The sequence below is a fragment of the Melozone crissalis genome, unplaced genomic scaffold (genome assembly GCF_028551555.1).
Source record: "Melozone crissalis strain CALT ecotype California unplaced genomic scaffold, PUWL_Pcris_2 ptg000036l_1, whole genome shotgun sequence".
In the NCBI taxonomy this organism is placed as follows: domain Eukaryota; kingdom Metazoa; phylum Chordata; class Aves; order Passeriformes; family Passerellidae; genus Melozone; species Melozone crissalis.
In genome coordinates, this window is record NW_026535814.1 from 1,257,492 (window position 1) to 1,276,530 (window position 19,039).

The window sequence follows — 19,039 nt, forward strand, 5'->3', positions numbered from 1 at the left end:
AAATATCTTTCTCTGAAAGCCACACCAAAGGAAAAATAGAACCCAGTCTAAAAGGAGAACTCACTTCGAAAATCAAAAGTTCAAACTAGAGATGCAAAGAAAGACATCCCCCAATACTGTTCTATTTTAAAACTTTAAAACTATTGAAAAAAATTAGTTTTCTATCAAACTTTCAACATAAACAATAAGCCACTGAAGAAAAAATTGAGTTCAGATATTTGACATTATTAAAACTTCACAGGTGCTTATTTGTGTTCACGTTGCCTTTAAGAGGTTTTGTTAAAGACTACAGTCTGTTAAAATTAAAAGAACTTCATGTAGTCTATTATGTAAACAGGTAGACACATCACTTAGCCTTCATATTAGTTATGCAGTAAATGAAAATGGATTTAGAGTATGTCTATTAGGGTTCAAAAAGTTCTTGTTCTGTCTTTCAATCAAAAGCCTCTGTTTTGAGAGAACAGTGCCAAAGACATTGCTGTATTTGTAATTTAGCAATGATACAGAATGTGAAGATCAATTTTGTTGGCAGTTGCTACTATCATGTGATAGAAACTACTCAATCAGTGTTTAGCTGAGAACAAATTTACTCTTACAAATCTGAGACAACCTTGGTTTACCTTACAAATACTATACATGGTAATTAGTTGTGTAATATAATAAAGAAGTAGTCAGCTTATTAAGTTCTATTTATGTCTTAGGTTAACTCCCAAGGTAAATTGTGGATGATTCCAGGGTTACTACTTGAAATAATCCAAACCAATGAAAAAAAACTTCTTTAAACACTGTCTTAAATAATCATTTTCCATTTCTGGTATTGCAGTAATAATGAAATTTATTTTGGTGCAATTTATTGAAGTAGTGCACAAACTGAGGTCTGGTGCTAGTAACAAAAAGTAGTTTCATTTTATAGTGGCAGAAATGAAACTATTTAGACTCTTTTCCTTGGAGTATATTATTTTGAATATATGCTATTTTTTCACATTGTGGAAAAATGCAAATTCAGAAGGTTCTAATTTGGCCAGAAATACGAAACCAAACATGATCATGCCACCAGCTTCTGAGATGCCAGATGGAAGAAAACAACACAGGTTTTTGTTTCTTGTGAAAAATGATGAAAAAAGAGAACTTTTGATGTTAATTCTTCACCTTAAAGAAAGATGACTGTCCAAAATAGTGCCATTGTGGAATGATACAACTAAGAGAGAGGATTGAACCTTATAGTGACCGTTCCATCCTCCTACAGCCCTTTATCTAATTCTTCCTATTGTTCTACTTTAAAGAGATTTAGAAAACATTTCTTTAATGACATTTAAAACTTTTATTTTCCAATAAAGAACAAAGACTATTCCTGTAATTAAATATTTATGATGTAGTCTTAGCAATGTTCCTTATACATATGCCCCTCAAATAAATTGCTTACTCCAAAATTGCATTGCTTGAGGGCTTAATGCAAGTCCTTAATTTTTGATTAAGTCCTTAATTTTTTATTTGATCAAACCATTGTCTTCCTATGCTTAAATATGTTTTTAATATATTTCCAAAAACCCACATATTTAGAAAGAATATAAATTTTTAGCTGGTGTAGCGATACACAGACTTTATTAAGACCAAGGATTCTTAACAGAAACGCACATGCAGATGAATTTTTATTTTAGTATGCCCCTCTTTTAAAATAACACACTGTCTTCTCTACTAACTGCTTTTCAGCATCTATTTAAAGGAATGGGAGACTAGTAACGAGGTGATGATATTTCTAATTGAGCCAGGAGAGGGAGCCCCTTAATAGGAAGATAATTCCTATGTCCATCCCTTTGCTGCTGTTCCTGAAGTTCTGATCAAGCTTAAAAGTAAGATGAAATGTTAACACTGCAGAATGAATATTTCTTTAGCTCTGTTTCAGAGGTTTAACAGGGGACAATGAACAAAACTATAATTTTCTGTCACAATTTTTTTTTTGAGAACAAAGGAGACTTACAGTGAAGTTTCAATGGTCTGCCTTCCCTACTCTAAAATTAGAACAAAATGACTCCCTAAAGCTTTAGTATATGTACCAGAAACTGCCTTTCAGGTACAGGGCTGTGCAATTCTAACTGTACTGTTAATGCATCACACAAATATCTGTGACTCATCTATGTGTGAAAATAAAAGGGGAGTGGAGATCCCTCATTCAGGCTGAGAAAGGACTAGGGAGAAAAATCCTAAAACATTATATAAAAAATTTCTTTATAAGTGATTTTAACAGAAAATATTGGAATTGCCATTTATATCAGCTTTGATTTATGGTGCACAAAATGGATCTTCCAACGATTTCTCCATACAATTCTCCCTGAGAGCAGTTACCCTAGCAAAATATCGTGCTTTACCACTCATTTGTTTTCAATGAACATACATGTTCTCAAACGGCAAAAGTAACTTTGCCATTGTCTTTTGTAATCTGTATTTGTCATAATGCAACATTGCTGATATTGCTAACAAATCACTGAGTTTACTGAGCAAAGGGGACTACTCTGACAACATTGCCTTGATATCACAGATCTCAGCCAGTACAGTTCTTGGTAGTTCTAAGGGAGCAGGACTAAATGGCTTATCTTTTTCTCTGCATGGGTATTTTGAAAATCCTTTACCTGTTGTGTATCAAAGCAGTTAAGCAGTTAAGCAGATACATATGGCAAAGCTGATGTTCATCACTAATTATTTAAGTAAATGCTAACAGATTTTGCTGACTAGCAATGGTCTTAAGAGCAGGGGTTTGAAATTTTTGCTGACCAGCAATGGTCTTAAGAGCAGGGTTTACACACAGTACGTTGAAGTACAATGAGCAACTCACAATTAAAAATCTTTATTCAAGCTTAAATTAATAAAATGAAACCCCAATTCCACTCAAGTCAATGGCAGACTTTCCCAGGGTGCAAAAAGAATCAAAGTTTCTCACACTGACTCCACCAGGAGTTTTTCTTGAACAAGGCAAAGCAATGTACCCAACAGTTTTTATGGAAAGGTTAATGTGAAGGAAATCAGACATTTGTTTCTGTGGAATTAAGTGAGCTGCAAGACTTTTGATGCTGCTGGAAAACAAGTCTCTTTCTACTAATAAGAGAAGCACAAATATCAGTGAATGCTCCACAACCCAGCTGAGTGAATTAAAAATTGCCAATGGATTTTTACTATCCCCTCTCCTAAAGGGAGCTATTTTAGTACTCAGCTTCTGAGTTTTAAAGTTTGAGCTTTATTCACTTGGAAAAACAAATGCAAATTCTCCTCTCTTTACCTGCACTGGTGCCTGCACCGGTTGCAAGGTCCCCACCCATCAGGCCACCTAGGGGTTTGAAATGAAATGTAAATGAGCACAATAAATTACAACACTCAAACATTCAAAATACTTTCTCTACCTTCAATCACCCTGTTGTAGTACCCATCATTTCTTTCCTCTGACTTCAACACGCAGTTGAATCAGACCCATAATTATGAAATCATGGTGTTTAATGTTACCTGTACAAGACACTTGCCTTTCAAGGACAAGCAAAATACAGAGTACCCATAATTTCCTTATTTTAGTTTCATGCTTCCACAGCATGTGAAAAATTATGTTTAAAAGATATGTATAGTACTCCTTCATTTGAAAACTATCTTTAGTTGAATGCTAGTCAGAAAAGGAAAAGACTGGGAGGAAGAGGCTGAAGATTCCTGGAGAAGAATGTAACTCAGAATAAATACATATACATAGATTTTAATTTCCTCAGCCTTTCACAGACATTCACACTAACGATTTAAAAAACTTCTCTTAGCACTTGGAGACCTCAAATGGTTCTTTGAACCTGGTATACTTAAAGATCTTGATGTTGCCGGAGGCAGACAGATTGAAACAACCTAATCCCCACTTACCCTCATCAGAGATGAGCTCTCATCATCGCCAGAACAAAGCACAACCCCTTGCTATGTAAAGCACTGAAGTACAGAGCTCAACTAACATTAACCTATCAAGGAGCTTATGAATGAATCAATAAAAATAAATTCTTCATTTAGCATGTAGACTGATTATTTAAGTAATGAATGTACTGATTTACTTCAATTTTTTTGCATTGACTACATTTTCTTCCCTGCTTTATGTTGTAATGAGCTCTTGCATGAATTACGTAGATAAGCTGTCTTTTTAGGAAAAAGCATGCTGTCTGCCCTTCTGTCCTTTATTGACTTTATTGACTTCACTGATTTCCTTTGTTTTTTTGTTTTTGTTTTTTTTGGGGGGTTTTTTTAATGGTTTTTTTGAGCTTTTTGTTGGTGTTTTTTTTTTCTTTCTCTTGATTTTTCAACACAGCAATTTTGGACAAGCTCTTATGACTGTTAAAAAGAGAGTTTTTTTTTTCTTGGAGTACAATTTAAAGTGACCCAAGGAGCTGAGAGCAGAGCGTTTGAAGGAATGGGATTGAACAGAGCCTACCTGTGTTACCTGCACTTGGAGGCCGATGTGTCACACCAGGAGACATGCTATTCCTTTGCAAAGAAGGATGAGCCAGTGGTAACAGGTTGGGGTTTCCCAGTGAGCTGACTGGGTTACTGTAAACCAAACTGTTGTGGTTGGACACTGGGATGGAAACTGGCATCTCAAAGTTTGGTGGTGGAACAGCCTGTACAAACAAAAATGGAAAACAAATAAGAGAAGAGTACAAAACTGAAACAGCCTTTAAGTGCAGTTACTCTATATTTAGTTCAAAAATTTTGTACTTGGTGATTAAAATATTTGTGCTTAGCCCCTTCCTCGAAGACTCAAGAGAAGAGTATCAAAACAATTACCAAGTCTTTTAAATATGATTTTTCAAATAATGATTCCATCTTCCTTTAATGCAGTTTGCACATTTATTTCATAAGAGGTGGAAAGAATTTTTTCATTTTTTCTACTTTTTTTTGTTGTTTAAAACAAACCTGTGTCTCATGCAGCATAATTTTCTATTTCTTTCATTCTTTGAAGTCCTAATTGTTCACTTGCCACCTTAATCTAGTGTCATAGATTACTGCAAGATCAAAGTTACATGACAATGGTGACTTCATTACATGGAAAAAAAATTGGAAGGGATAGAATACAAAAGGCAAGGCTCTAATTTCAGCTTGTGTTTCTTTAGCAACCAGAATGATCCCAAGTCACATAAAAGACACCAATACAGTAAATAATTTTTAAAATTAGTTTCTATCTTAGCTTGGAAAGGCTTAAAAAAATTAAGTTCTCCTCATGGACAGCTAACAATTACAAGAAATTTAGGTACACACTAGTCTTTGTGGGCTATTTTTTGGGGGATGGTGGTGGTGTTTAGTGATGCGTTTTCATTATCCTATTTTTCTACCTAAAGGCAAGACCTTCTCCTGAGCGACTTCCCTTTGCAAGAATGCTTTAAAAACAAAAAGGCAAATAATGTACCACATTAACAGAGGTGTGGTACAACAGAGGTTGTGAGGAGATGCGTATCTCATTATGCTTCTAGGAAGCTCAATTCAGGTTTCCTTGGCTGGTTGTGAGTTTGTTGGTTGGGGTTCCTTGGGTAGCAGTTGCTTGAATTTCTATAAAAGTTACAACTACATTAGAAATCTGCATTTAATTTATTTGCTTTAAAAATTATTTTCTTGCCTTTTTGATCAGAAAAACTTTTTCAGAATTACCTGACAGCATTTTAAATATTCAATATGTGAATACAGGCCAAGTACCCCTCCATTTGCAAGTTTTCTAACATTTACAATCTTATAAGCTTCAAAAAAGAGCTTAAACACATAATTTTTTTTTTTGAAGTAGACATATTCCAAGGGAGGAAATTAAATTAAAGGTTTTAATTTTATTGTTGGCAGCTGATAGTACTGGTATATCTTCAAGGACCTAGGAGGAGAGTGGGACGTATCAACTGCTTGTCAGTCAACCGAGGCACCCTGACCTTGTGCCACCCATGTCTCTATGCCCTCTGTATTACAGCACTATCCGTCAAATTACAGTTATCTCTGTTTTTTTTTTTTTCTTCCTTGGGCCTCTCTAGGGACAGAGAAAATGTTACTCTAAATATAGAGGAATTATTTTGCCTAAGCACAAAGAACAAGATTTTCAGGGTATCATGTTAAGGATACTCTATACAAATGCCTTTGAACTATTTTGAAGTGTTAATTTAGCTCTGATACCCTCTCCTTTTTTTGAGAGATGACCATAGCAACAGTAGTTGAGTAGATGAACCTGCTGGCATTGCTCCCCATCCTGGGGGGACATGGGAATTTCCTTCCTTTTGCTGAGAAGCTGAAATGCACTCCCATGGCTGCATTTTTCATACAGCTGATTGTATGTAAGTACTTAAGTAGAGGTAGGAAAGGAAGGTGAGGTGTTTTGGGAATCCACATGTTCCACATCTAATCTACAGATTTAAGAATCTACATGTAATCTGCACCCTTATGACTAAGATCCTTGGAAATAGAGTCACATAGCATAATCTGAAACATTTGATCAGCTTGAAGGTATGTTTTGAAGCAAGTAATTCTTTTTATTGGCCACAGAAGGACCCAAAACATTCCTAAATCCCTTGTTAGTCAGAAGCACATGACTGTTTGTAGAATTCAAAGTCAGTGTTTGAGCTCTCCATGTTTAAGTCCCAATTACAGCCTGATGTGAGACATGAATAAGCCAACATGAAGTTTCTGATTATTGCAGCATACATGGCTGTGACGGAGTTCTCTCTGCCTGGTGGCTTTGAGCCCGTGGATCTGCCTGCTTGAGTACCAGTCCATGTTGCATTGACTATCATCGTCAAGAGAACACGGCATAAAGTTTTTGTCACCCTTTGTCACAAGACCTATGAAGTCTGCTTCTGAGTCTGGGTAGAGACTATTATGGCCTCTATTTTCCTAATATCTTTTCCTAATCTAAATTTCTGTTATCTAAACTTAAACACCTGTACAAATGCAAAACAAAAGGTCTTGCCAGAATTCTAAAAGCTTCTTTCTTTTAACCACTATGTTCTTCCTTCCATGTACAAACCAAACTGTTCAAGATTCTTGTTTTTCTACATTTGTACAAAAGAGCTCCAATCTTGGTAGCTCTTCAGGTGTCAGTCTCCCTAGTCAAGTGAAACTGTTACTTAGCTTTCATTTTGTCATTTAAAAAGTATTTTTTTAAGTAGTTGAATGATTTAATTTCCTTATGAATAGTCTAATTTTTGTCATTTTACCAACTATTAGGATCAACTTACATCTGGTTACAGAGCACTTCGTAGGCAATTTTATAGGGCAAAGTTAGTTTACTCTCTGTTTTTCAGCACAATATACTATATCTGAAATACAGTAGTTTTTATTTCTTCACCACAGTCAAAAGTTAGAGAAGTTTGACTGGATAAACATGAGTATTAAATACTACATCTCTAGGTACAGTTCTCTAGATCTCTGTCTAACTTTATTAGTGTAACAAATTCCTCACAAAGAACTGCAATGTCCTGCAGATTCCCCATGGTTCATATTGATTCCATTTCAGCCTGATGGACCTTAAAGTTTCTGATATTAATAGGAGCTAGGGAGGAACTGAGGCCATCTGAGGCCACAGAACAATTCATGTCCATACCATTAAGCTTTCTCAACTTCAAAAAATTTATGACTACATGTAGACTGACAACTGAGAATTGTTCCTGGCCTGGACTAACAACCAAATGAAATGAAGAAATTGTCTGGGAGAATGTTATTTGGCATCAAAAGGTACCGAAAGCCGGATGGGGACTGTTCAAAAAATTCACCTCAGAGATAAGCACACTTCATGCTGCTTTAGTATGTTTTCTGCTTTTTTTGCTAATTCTAATATAGACAAAGTCAACACTGTCATGTGTATAAAGTTTGCCACATTTTGCCTATTTTTCCCCCTTCCTTTGTCTTTTCTCCTTTGGACACCACTGCCAAAGAGGGCAGATGGCTCACCAGAGATGATACTGCCAGTGTACAGCACACAGTGTTGGATGCTCACTCCACATGCTATGGTACATGTTGCCAAACAAAGTGTTGGACACTTAACCTCCTTGGAACTTAATAGGCCAAACATTCTGTGTTAAGTATTGGTTTTATCTCCCCGTGTTCAATGAGGCCTTCATTTATTTAGAGACAGAGATGTTTATAGCTTCCTTCTAGTGGGCTATTTCTGTCTCCTCTGCTTTCATCATTCTAACGAAATTTACAAATGTGTGTCTAATTTTTATCAGATGGTTTAGAACAATATGAATACCTATCCCCAGAAAATTATCTGAGGAAACATTATTGGGCTTAGCTGTTAGGAGCAAAAGCCAATGTTGATTTTATTTGGCAGCAACTTTTTTATGTTACAAAACCAGGCAGAGGCAATGCATTGTTTTATATATTCTGTTAGAGACTTGACTCAGTGACTTTATTATTAATTTTGCTTTCTTCTCCCCAATTTTCTTGGCTACCTTTGATAATCACAAGTAAATGAATATATCTTCCCTGTCTTAGTTACTCTGATTTGTCCAGTTAAGGATATTACTTTATACAATACATAATATTTATATATAAAACCAGATAGTTACAAATTTACATTAAGTATAAATTGTGATCTCGATCTTGCCCATTGCATCTCGGCATATGCCAAGACAAGGAGTTTCTGTTGCATTACCAGAGAATATGTACTGTTTCTTCCTATTGTGGTAAGCAGCTTGGATGGAGGACACAGGCCCTGAGCTCAGCTTGTGATGTAGTCAGAGGATGACTACTCTGTCTTACATGAAAAATGCTAACATTTTGCTGTTCTATATTTCTGAAGTGTCTCTGTCTGAAGTAATTGCACAAAAAGATTAATACACTGCACCTCATCACCTCCTGAAAGGTGGGAATCACCAATTAATTCCTGAAGTAGGACTATATTTGACATCAAAAAGTTATATTAAATGAAAGCAACTGGAGTGAAATTCCATTAATTTTGGGAAAACAAAACTGATATACCATGCTTAGATTAACTGTCTGGTTTCCAAATCTTATAGATTTCCTCACTTTACAGAAAAGATAATTTTTCAAATGCTTATGGAGGTAAAGAAAGAGATAGAACTCACTACTATGGGAATGAAGTTTTTTTCCTAGGTTTTTTTAATGTCTTAAGATTTCAGATGATTATAACCTGTTATATGACCTATTTTGTTAGGAAAGAAAAGAAACAAGTAGCATGAGATTAATAGATGTTCTGAAGGATCATTCCAAATATATTTTTAAGGCAGAAAAGTAGCTTGATGCAAATTCAGTCAGTTTGATTTGAAAAAGCCAAGTCATCCTTGAAAGAGGAACAGCATGAAAGAATGACAATTGGTGAGATTTTGATGTGAAAAAGTGTTAAGCAGTTTGGCTTATAACAGTCTACCTAAATACTGCAGTCATCATTTGTCAAGCTGAGTTGTATCCTGAGAAACCAAATTAATAGTGACAGTTTTAGAGCTTTTTTGTTCTGAGAAAAACAGCTTTCCAAAAGAAGCAAATAAAAAGGGAGGTAAAAAAAATGGGATAGTTCTGTATTCCTCCCTGAGATTCTACATACATGTTTGGTACCCTTAATCTGTCATTTTATATATTACTTTATCAAATTTGGTGCTTTTCTAGTCTCTGGGAAAGTATTATTTAGTGTCCTTATATTTTTCCAAAATATTTTTGCCTGATGTAAGAACTTCTTCAAATTTTAATTACCATGAGTGAAAAATCCTTCTGCTGAGACTTAATAGAAAGAACACTTAGGAGTGCTTGAGACAGAATCTGAGCCTCCTTAAGAAGTATCCTCATCTGAGTTGTCAGATTTTGTATGTGCAACTGACTAACAGTGCAGAAGACACTGTGCATTCTGGGTATCCAGACAACAGTTTTGGTAGATAACCATGATACCTTTGTATGGGAATGACAAATGAACACATACGAATTATCTCTTTTTCTTGTCTTTTAGAAATAAGAAGTTACCTATGCAAATTCAAATACTTCTTTGGGTCTATGCAAATATTTGGTTTCCTACTTTGCTTTCCACAGACATTTGGAATACCAATCAAATGTAACTTCCAAACCTCCATATTTGTAATCTTTAAAAATGTAATAATGAACATAATGACAAATAATTTATCCTTTGTATGTCTCGTGCAAAACAAATAGGACATGCAGAGTTATTTCTCTTCGATATCTGGCAAGGCATATGACTGATTGTTAGAAATTTTGACTCAGTTAAAAAAAAATTTAGCTCATGCTGAAGCATTAAAATAATGCTGATGAGGTCAAAGCAAATTCTCTGATAAAGCTATAAAATCACTCCAACTCACAAACATGTCTGAGACCTGCCATGAGGCTCTCATGCACTCTGTTTCTCTGCAGCGAGCAAGAAGCTGTAACCCTTCAGTGCTGCAACTGAATTTAGCAGAAACAATGAAGAATTGAAGTTACACATACTAAACACACTAATTACTATATATAAAGCAATTTCAGTTTTACATTGTTTTTCCTATATTGCCACAGAAAGTATTCTGTCAATTTGTTAGCCTGTCCACAGACAAAAATTTCCACTGTTACTTTTAAAGTATAATTTTGGCAAGGTGGTGTAGTAAAACACTTCTGTAAATTAAGTGAATATAGTTCATATGTATGTATTTCACTTCCTTCTGTAGGTTTCACCCACAATAGGCTTCATCTGTGTATCAGAGTTAGAGACTTGAAAGAAAAATATCCCGTGTGAAATTTTCTCACCACAGTGCTTAGTTATATACTTGGCTATTAAAGCCTCTTTCTAGCTGAATTTATTTCCTTAAGAAGCCAGAACTGAAAGGGTTATGATTTGTTACTGCGTCAGTTATCAGCAGACAGCCATCTAACCTTTGGTACTTACAGGTATTTTATGGCTCTTGATCATATTATCAAATTCTTCATTAATTTTTTTGTATTTTTCTTCAGTGCGTGGGGTGAGAGCATAAGAGGAGTCAGGATCAGGGCTTTCACAAGCTTTGTTTTCTTTCTTGTGCAATGCCTGCCAGATTCAGAGAAATATCAGAAAGTAAAAAAAATGAAAAGTAGCTCAGAGTACTTACACATAATCTTTGCCTGCTGATCATTAGATCAATATCTTCGTTAAGTTTTCTGTACTTGTCCTCGGACTCAGGGCTGTGACCTACTGAATCATCTGCATCAGGGTCTGGACTGTCACAGCCATTAAGTCCTTTCTTTCTTAATGTCTGAAATACATAATTTGGGAAGTTCAATCCTTGACATGGGCTGCAAGAAAGACTCAGCAGTGTTAAAGAAACACAAACTGCTCATCATAGAAAAATGTTAAATTATGCTTTAAGGAAAGAAAGTGACTAATGATCCACCACACTGATGTGTGGTTTCCAGTAATGAGTGAGGACCATACAAGACATCGTTCTTCTGAAGCTAGTACAAATAAATAAAGAATTAATCTGGTAATTAACAAAAAGTTAGTGCCTATGCTAGTATGTCCCTTGCCTCATGATTCCCATATCCCACAGCATTAAGGGTTTAAACTAAACACAGAATGCAATTTATTTTAACATAAACCAAACTTAATATATTTATCTATAGTTTACTATGGAATACACTGATGTTCTTATTTTCTTTTAGGGAAGATGCAGGAGAAGCAAATGGAAAAAGAAATGAACCTGCAACAAATTTAGGAATCCATTTATTCACAGAGGAAGAATAATTACCCAAATAGAATTCAAGGACTTTAGCAATGTTGTTCCTAAGTCTATGCTTGTGATAGGACAAGAGGGAGGGCAGAGTTGATGACAGGGTTATGAAATAACAATTAAGAGCTTCTAGTGATGTTTACTTTTTATTGACTACACTTAAAGTGCTAAAAATGCACAGGGCATGCACAGGAAAAAGCACTGCTAAAACAGATGCTTAGTTAAAAGTCAAAATGAAAGAATTTCAGGTTTAGCTACTCAAATACATGCAACCATGTTTATCATCACTAAGACAGGAAAGCTGAAAAATCTTAAAACCAGGACTGAATCAGTAGCTTGCAATTCAGAACAGCTGTCTGGCTTCAAAAAGGCTTTAACTGATCTACCTTTACAGAGTCCCAGAGAACAGCCATAGGCTATATTAAGGTAAAAGAATATGAGAAGAAAGTCTGGACTCTTCAAGTACAAGCAGTAGTACATAAAGCAAATATACTCACAATTTCTCATATTTAGCTCCAAGAATGAGTCACTCAAAAACTCTTAAAAGTCTACTTGGCTGTCTAGAAACTTTTTAAGTTAGCTTGCAGTCCATTCTGTGTTGAAACCTGGCTAAGCAATCTCAATTACAATGAAAATATCACATATTTTGTCTGTTAGTAAGTGGCTAATGTGAACAGTCGGTCAGTGTGGGATACTCTGGTATCTTTTTGCCTTCTCAGAATGGTTGTGTATCAGCTTTTGTTCCTTCAGGAATTGTACATTTCATAATTATTTTTTTATTATGATGATCAGCTTACTACTGTTACTACCCTTAAATATTATAATGTCATGCCATGTCAGTGTTCTCATACTAATGAAAAACCCCTGAACCTTCCATTTTCATTGACTAAGCAAAGTGATGGTGATCTCTGTTCTATGAGATCTGAGTCTTCTAATCTCCCATTGCAGACCTCTGAAACAGATTTGGGCATTTATGAAAGGCTGGCCCAATGCAGATCTTTCTTTTCAAACTTCATATCTATAAAGACTTCAAGTCAAATCCATGAGCTACTTCCTTAACACCAATAAAATTATAATCCATTTGAATAAAAACTTGAGATGCTAAAACAAGCTGAATAATTCCCTACACCTTTTTCCACTCTCCTTGCTCTTTTATCTTTTAAATGTTAAATGTTCAGTTAGCAGAACATTTGATATGTTCTGCTAGCAGCTTGAAACAACCCAATTAGCAAGAGGGTTTTGCAACTGCTGCTGTTTAATAGATTTAATAGACACAACAAGATATAGTATAAGCAAAATGTTTCATTGCAATCTCAACTAACATTCTTCTCTTCACATAAGCATTAAACAGTTGTCCTCTGAATACATAAAACATTCTGTTTCAAACTTAGATCAAGCTGTCCAGACATGAAACCAAGATCAGCATACTTGGGACCATTTCCAGAGCTCATATGATACACTGATGGAGTCCTGCTGATTCCTATGGAGTCTCTGAGGACAGATGTGGATGTGAGCTGGACTAAATTACTTCCTCAACTTCAGGCTTTGAGATAACAGACAAAAAGAAATATGAAAAGAGAAGAACCAGAGGAATGCTTTGTAGCCTTTTGAATCTTTCCCCCTCCCATCATTCACAAATCCTGCTGAATTCACAAGACTGTGTCTGTGAGAAGCAGATGCATCTTGCCCCCAGCATACTCATTAATGCCTTAAAGTTCTGCAAATGATTAGCACTCAGTTGCTACGGTGGTTTGTAGAGGTTCGAGGATGCACTGCACCTTTCAGACGCTCAGAAGAGGAAAGGCAATGGGAGCCAACATGGGTCTTGCAACAGTCTCCAAACAGACTGGATTCCCTCCCATTGTAGAAGTAATTTTATAGATATTTATTTTTACATTATTTTCATACCTTTAGAAAGCAGGATGCTTGCCACACTAGGCAGAGAAAAAGCAATCTCTATTTTCACTAGAAAAGCCAAGATAATAAATTGTGTCAATATTCTACCCAAAATTAACTTTAGCCCTAAAGAGACGAGGCAAACCTTTCCCTTGCAAAAAATATCAGTCTTGTGCTTTTGGCTGGTACCTTGGCTGATGGTGCAAATCAAGCTCAGTAATGCAGACCACTTGCTCTCTGCCCATCACACCTCAAAAAAATTCAAATCAAATCAAACAAATACAGACACAAACCCTTAACCCCCATCTAGAAAACACTACAGAAATCTCAAACAAAAACAAGGAAGTATTTAAATGAGTCAGGTTAAGGCTAGGCAACAGCAATTTCCACATATTATTTCCACTAAGAGGCACAGCTTCTAGCTTTGTGAGTGCTGGAACTAATGCCTAGTTCCCTGTGAATTTGATTTTGGGGTAAAGTGCAATATGCAGAAAAGATCTCCTGAGGAAGGGTCTCTGGGGATTTCTCTTCTCAGTACCCATCCTTCTGCTGACCCTTTGCTGCTTCTGTTTGTCACAGCTCAGGTTGAAATGCTGCCTTCAGCTGAGAGTCTTTCTGGGAATAATTTCTGGTTCTCTTTTCTTGCACAAGAACATACCATTTTCCTGAAACTTGCTGGAATTTCACTGTCTTGGAGACCCCTCCCTTTGTACTAGATTTGCTCAGCAATGAAAAAAAAACGAACTTGTAAGGGAAAAGACAGAAGAACAGATTGGTAGATTACACAGGGTCAGGAACACACAAGTTCACATCAAAGTCTTCCTCTGGAGAGGACAGCAGGCTGGAAGTGACGTGCTTAAACTCTGCACTAAGGTAATGAATTGTACCAAGGACAGAAATAATGACTCTGAACATATCAGGATTATCTCTGCCTCCTCAACATGCAGGCTAGTTTTCCCTATCTTATTACTTTGTTCCTTATTTTACTTTCCTCCATGTCATTAACTACCACATTAAACTTCTCTTTTTTCTCCCCTTCATTTTTTCCATTATTGGTGTGCTTCAACACAAGTTTGTACAGTACAGCTAAAAGTGATGCTGACCAGTGTCAAACTGATTAACCCTTTTTTACAAGCTCTCTGGACTTTGTGTAAATATTTCCTCCTCTCCTCTATTTAGAGTCACCTCTTGAAAGAAGAAGCTGGTTCTGGAGTCTTTGACAGTCTTACAGTCATTTTGAAATGATTTTTCTTATCACTGACTTGTCATAGACTCTTACAAACCCTAGAACAGACCTATCACATCCTCCCGGAGATCAGCTAGCTTCCAAAGATTTCATGACTATTCTGGGAATTTATAAAAGGATAAAATAACACAAATGTATAGTGCATGGCATTCTAGAGAAACCTAAGGCAAATTTCAGTTATTTTTTAAGGAAAATAAGCTATTTTCAACTACCGAAGCTCCCCTTCTTCCAAGCAATTAATCAAGTAATTATATTGGACTCCAATAACCTGAAATTAGCCAAGGCCTATGAAAAACAAAATGGTCAAAGGAAAACAACCTTTGGCTGAAACGTGCTGTGCCAGCAATTAGCCTAAATCCTGCTCTGTGAATCTCAGAGGAGAAGCACTAATATGTGACCTGCTGACTGCTGCAAAACAGAGTATAAACAACTGTTTGATTTCATTTCATGCAAAACTTATCATCATTATGGAAGCTCAAAAGAAAATATGGCAGTAATATCCAGCTCTGATTTTATCAAGACAATGAAAATCATTATAATTTTGAAGACTTTTGAGGAGCAAAAGCCTTTAATTTTCCTAACCTAGTCTCTGTTTTGGCAGTTTTATCCTCCAGATTTCTTTTTGGTCTTTTTTAGAATCTCTTTAACAGAATGAGTGGAGAGGGTTAGAAATGATTTTATTTTTTTCCATCTTGTAATTTAGTTTGTTCATCTTTCCTTTTAATTGGTTTGTATGCTATGGAACTGTAGCAGCAGCTCTCTGACCACAGAGAGAAACACAACTTTCCCAGGTACTGTTTTGGGAAAAGTCTGTGAGAAGAGCAGAGAAAAGAATGAGAAACAATTCTTATCTTAACTTTCTACACCTATTAATGTAAACATGTAAAATATATTGTAGAAATTTGTTTACCAAAGAATAGGTTCTTTGGTTAGTTAACTAATACTAATAGTATTTAAATAGAGGACCTATTAAGTCCAACTATATCATAACAATCTGAAAAAACAATAAGTTTCTTAATAAATAATAATCAACCTTCTATAAATACATAGAATCTATATAACTTATTACCAGTCCTGGCCTGTTGCAATGACATGGAACTGCTTCTCATAGCACTCCAGGGCTTGGAAATGCTTACAGTATAGGTGCCAAATTAAAGACCAGGTCAGGTGATGAGGTTCCTAAAAGATTCAAATCAGCCCAATATGTTCCTTTTTGATATCCTCTGCAACAAGGACCTAACAAGGTTAGGTTAACCACTATCTTCATTTGTGTGATGAAAAGTATGATTTCACTGGGTCTTCTTCTCTAATCAAATTTCACAGTATGGAAAAATTCAGAATTAAACGTCTATTTCTAAAAATTCCCATATCTTTTATGTTGTCTAGAAACTACCACAATGATCTTTCACTGACAGATCCACTAGTGTCAATTAAGAATTGCAATGTAGTAAATTGTATTTCATTGTCAGAAAAAGCCCTCCATTTTCACTAGCACTTTCTTTCCTGTATCTGGATGGAGTAAATCTTTTAGCCACCATAAATGTATTTTTCTCCTTTCTTTTTGCTGGACCTACATATTTACATGGTAAGGCAGACAATAGCCAATTTCAAAGGAATGATAGACTACATGTTTAACTGCTTTATCATTTACAGTCATTCCATGATTCCAAAGAACCCTACCAAATTTATGGAGGTCCCTCAAAAGAGCAGAGAATATTTGGACATGGGTGTGATTCATTTAAGCACCAGTTTGCTCTCTGTGCAACAGAAAAATTTAAGTTAGAAAGTGTTGTATGAAGAAAACCTCTCCCTCTCCCTCTCCCTCTCCCTCTCCCTTTCCCTCTCCCTCTCCCTCTCTTCTTCTCTCTTATGATGAAATTTTAGGATGACATTGCATGATACAATTTATGGTGCAATCAAGTAATGAAAGATTCTACTGAAATGAAAAACTCAGAGGAAGAGATTGGTTGCTATGGGAACTACCCATCTGAATTTCCTAACTTACATGTAACTAATGTCCCAAATTTTATGTTTCATTAACACAAAGTTCTTAAATTTTTACATTTAATAATGGACATAAACCAGTATGCTGGTACTAATGTACTTTAATTGTATATTTAGGAGAATAACATAAAACATTATTACAATTATGTTATCTAACACACTCCATGCACACAAAAATGTATAGCAGTAATACAGAAAAATTGAACATTTCTTCCCTCTTTTTCAAAGGTCATAAAATGCTTTTGTGGTTTGTATGCCTTTTGAAAAAAGCTACAGAGCTTATATAAAGCTGAACTTTTATAACCCCATGCTAATATTTTTGATACTGCTTTACTGAAGTTTCAAATTAAAAAATTCCATTGTCTGGTACCATACGTATGTCTTCTTCAAAAAAATACACATAAATGTGCTTTTCACAACATGACATCAAAACCTCTGCTTGGATTTGCCTTTCATTTACACATGCCAAGTGATTATTCTCATCACCTTCAAATACCTTCTCTAATCACACTTCCTGAGAAACCAAACAACACAGTTTGGCTTGCCAGTAACACCTGCTTCTCTCTGCTTACAAATGATTGAACAGTGGATTTGACAGTACACAGTACATGTGTACTGCAAGCTCATCAGGGCATGAGATCTCTACCTGATTATAGAGTTCAGTCTATCCTCTTTCACTCACACACTTGTTGTGTGCTAAGGCGTCTCTGCAATATTCTGCCATATTTTGCAAACAAAATCTGTTCTTTTAAAAGGGCACTAGGATAGTGGGATTTTTGCTTCATTGTTATCTAGAACTCTGTTACCTAACTTGGGTATGGGGGAGCTTTGGAAGGCAGTGCACCTGGTGCAGCCCCAGAGCCCCCAGGACTTGTCTCTGCCGATCTTACAACCTGGAGCAGACTGGTCAGCACCACCACATCTCCTGCTGCCTCTTTGCAGGCCTTTCATCTATCTCAGAGAACACGCCTTGTAGCACCGCTGTGCCTAAATCTCCCTTCTGGAGAGATGATGAGGCTGGAGATGGGAAGATTCCAGATGTTTGCATGCTTTCTAAAAGAGAGAATGCAAAATCTCTTTCTTTAATGCTCAATCTTGCCAACTTGCAGAGGCTTTTCTGTTAAGTATTGACTTAAACTACACTGGACAACTTGGGCTTTTTAAGTATTAAGAGCATGCATCAGATTCAGAGATCTCACAGCAGCTAAACTAAACCACATATATTTTTGTGATTTTCTCTGAAAGAAACAATCATGAGGACTCCAGCATTGAAGCTTTATATTAAAACTTCTGCAAATACATGCTGAAGAACTTGGTCTGTTCAGCTGGTGAAGAGGAGACTAAGGTGAGGAGTTGCAGTCTACAACTTCCTCATGAGGGGAAGAGGAGGGAGTCACTGATCTCTGTGGTGCCCAGTGGCAGGACTCAAGTAACTGGCCTGAAGGGGTGTCATGGGAGGCTTAGTTTAGATATTAGGTAAAGATTCTTCACACAGAGGGTGTCTGGGCATGGGAAGAGACTCCTCAGACAAGTAGTCACAGTGCCAAGCTGTGAATTCAAGAAGTGAATGCTGTCAGAATTCAAGAAGTGTTTGAACAATATTCTTGGGCACATGTGATTCTTCAAAAATCACATGTGATTCTTGGTCTGGGACGTGCAAGAGCCAGCAGCTGGACTTGATGACCCTTGTGAATCCTTTCCATTTCAGCTTATTCTGTGATTCTGTGTAAACTTATACCTCCCTATATTCATAATTATTTCTTGGGACATGCAAAACACTTCTGTCCATCACTTGTATACTGTTTTTAAATGAAGAATTTAGATCTGAATAGTTCCCAATGTTCTAATTAAGGATATTTTCTCATCCTTTGGGCTTATTCCCATCCATCATCGTGTTTCAAAAGGTCTGAAAACCCACATATCCCCTTGGGCAGCTGACATAAGATTCCTACACCAACCCTGAATGCAGGGGATCACATTCCCTGGGCTCTGAAAGAGGAGAAGGCAGCAGCACCTGCTGATCCCAGCCACCCAGGAATCTATGGGGGGAGAAGAGCATCAAGTGACTGATGATGCTGGCTGGCATGATGTGGCTGCAGCCAGCAGGGAGTGGGTCCCCAGTAATGTCACGCATCCCGGCCATCTGCACCTGTCAGTGCCAGCACCTGCTGCCCCATGGCCATAGATGGCTGTTCACAGGGCCACGGTGCTGACT

The 19,039-nt window shown here is 36.4% G+C and overlaps 1 protein-coding gene across 8 annotated transcripts in view; it reads right to left on the bottom strand.

Moving 5' to 3' along the window:
* The window catches only part of MEF2C (myocyte enhancer factor 2C), a 119,482-nt gene that overhangs the window by 25,335 nt on the left and 75,108 nt on the right, over nucleotides 1-19,039 (bottom strand). For 5 of the 8 annotated variants that reach the window (XM_054283209.1, XM_054283207.1, XM_054283212.1 and 2 more), the window contains 3 exons: nucleotides 11,061-11,204; nucleotides 4,442-4,628; nucleotides 3,272-3,319 (listed from right to left, as the gene is read on the bottom strand). In XM_054283209.1, coding sequence (XP_054139184.1) covers nucleotides 3,272-3,319; nucleotides 4,442-4,628; nucleotides 11,061-11,204 — 379 coding nt within the window. Of the gene's footprint in view, nucleotides 1-3,271; nucleotides 3,320-4,441; nucleotides 4,629-10,861; nucleotides 11,000-11,060; nucleotides 11,205-19,039 lie in introns of all 8 variants that reach the window. The other 3 variants (XM_054283214.1, XM_054283211.1, XM_054283213.1) reach the window with 2 other exon arrangements.